Below are 798 nucleotides of genomic sequence, written 5' to 3' on the forward strand. Positions count from 1 at the left end.
TTTTAAAATATCTTATTAAAAAAGATTATTTGAAAAAAGATATTTTCGTATAAACTCATCCAAACATATATACCCTCAATTTTCATAGAATATATCCAACTTTAAGATATTATTTTTCATCACCAAAATGATTTTTTGAAGATCAAAATAATATTTACTCACTAAATTTAGGATAAAAATTCATAAATTCACAAGTAAATAACTTCTTACATTCTCTATATCGTTTTGTTCCATTTTAAGGTTGGCAATCATGTTACAAATTTGTAATGTTGTTTTTCTTTCATGGCATCCAACACTACTTGTTCAAAGATTTGGTAACCTAGGAATTACCTGTCTAATGACAAAGAAAGGTTCTCTTGGATTGTAGACTAGTTTGATGGGTTTGTGCATCCCCTTAATTGCATCATCAGAGTTGAAATTCCACAATATTTCTTTCAGCTGTGAACTCAAAATCACCGAGTGAACTGTTGAAATTTCCTTAATTACCTTGATATAATCTAGAACAAAGAATTAGAATTATATCTGTATCACCGTTCATGTTTAAAAATTTAATGTATTATGTGAATGAATGCATTGTTTCACATTTTATCATCAAATATTTGTTGTGAAAATTACACATTCTCTGTTAGAATGACAAATACTCTTATGCATTGACCAATAGTCTCAAATTTGAATCCAGCATATTAACGATGAATCTAAAAACTTTTAATGGTAGGATCAAAATATATATAACATAATAATAATTTTTATAATAAAAATGTTATATGTATATAAAAATTAACTATTAATTTTCTATTA

General features: G+C 25.4%; 1 protein-coding gene across 4 annotated transcripts in view; it reads right to left on the bottom strand.

Annotated features, from left to right (window-relative positions):
* LOC107625254 (actin-related protein 2/3 complex subunit 2B) overlaps positions 1-798 on the bottom strand; it is a 14,235-nt gene that overhangs the window by 4,865 nt on the left and 8,572 nt on the right. For 3 of the 4 annotated variants that reach the window (XM_016327847.2, XM_016327848.2, XM_016327849.2), the window contains one exon: positions 331-497. In XM_016327847.2, the coding sequence (XP_016183333.1) occupies positions 331-497 (167 nt within the window). The remainder of the gene's footprint in view (positions 1-330; positions 498-798) is intronic. The other variant, XM_016327850.2, reaches the window with a different exon arrangement.

This window comes from Arachis ipaensis, chromosome B02 (genome assembly GCF_000816755.2).
Source record: "Arachis ipaensis cultivar K30076 chromosome B02, Araip1.1, whole genome shotgun sequence".
Lineage (NCBI taxonomy): Eukaryota > Viridiplantae > Streptophyta > Magnoliopsida > Fabales > Fabaceae > Arachis > Arachis ipaensis.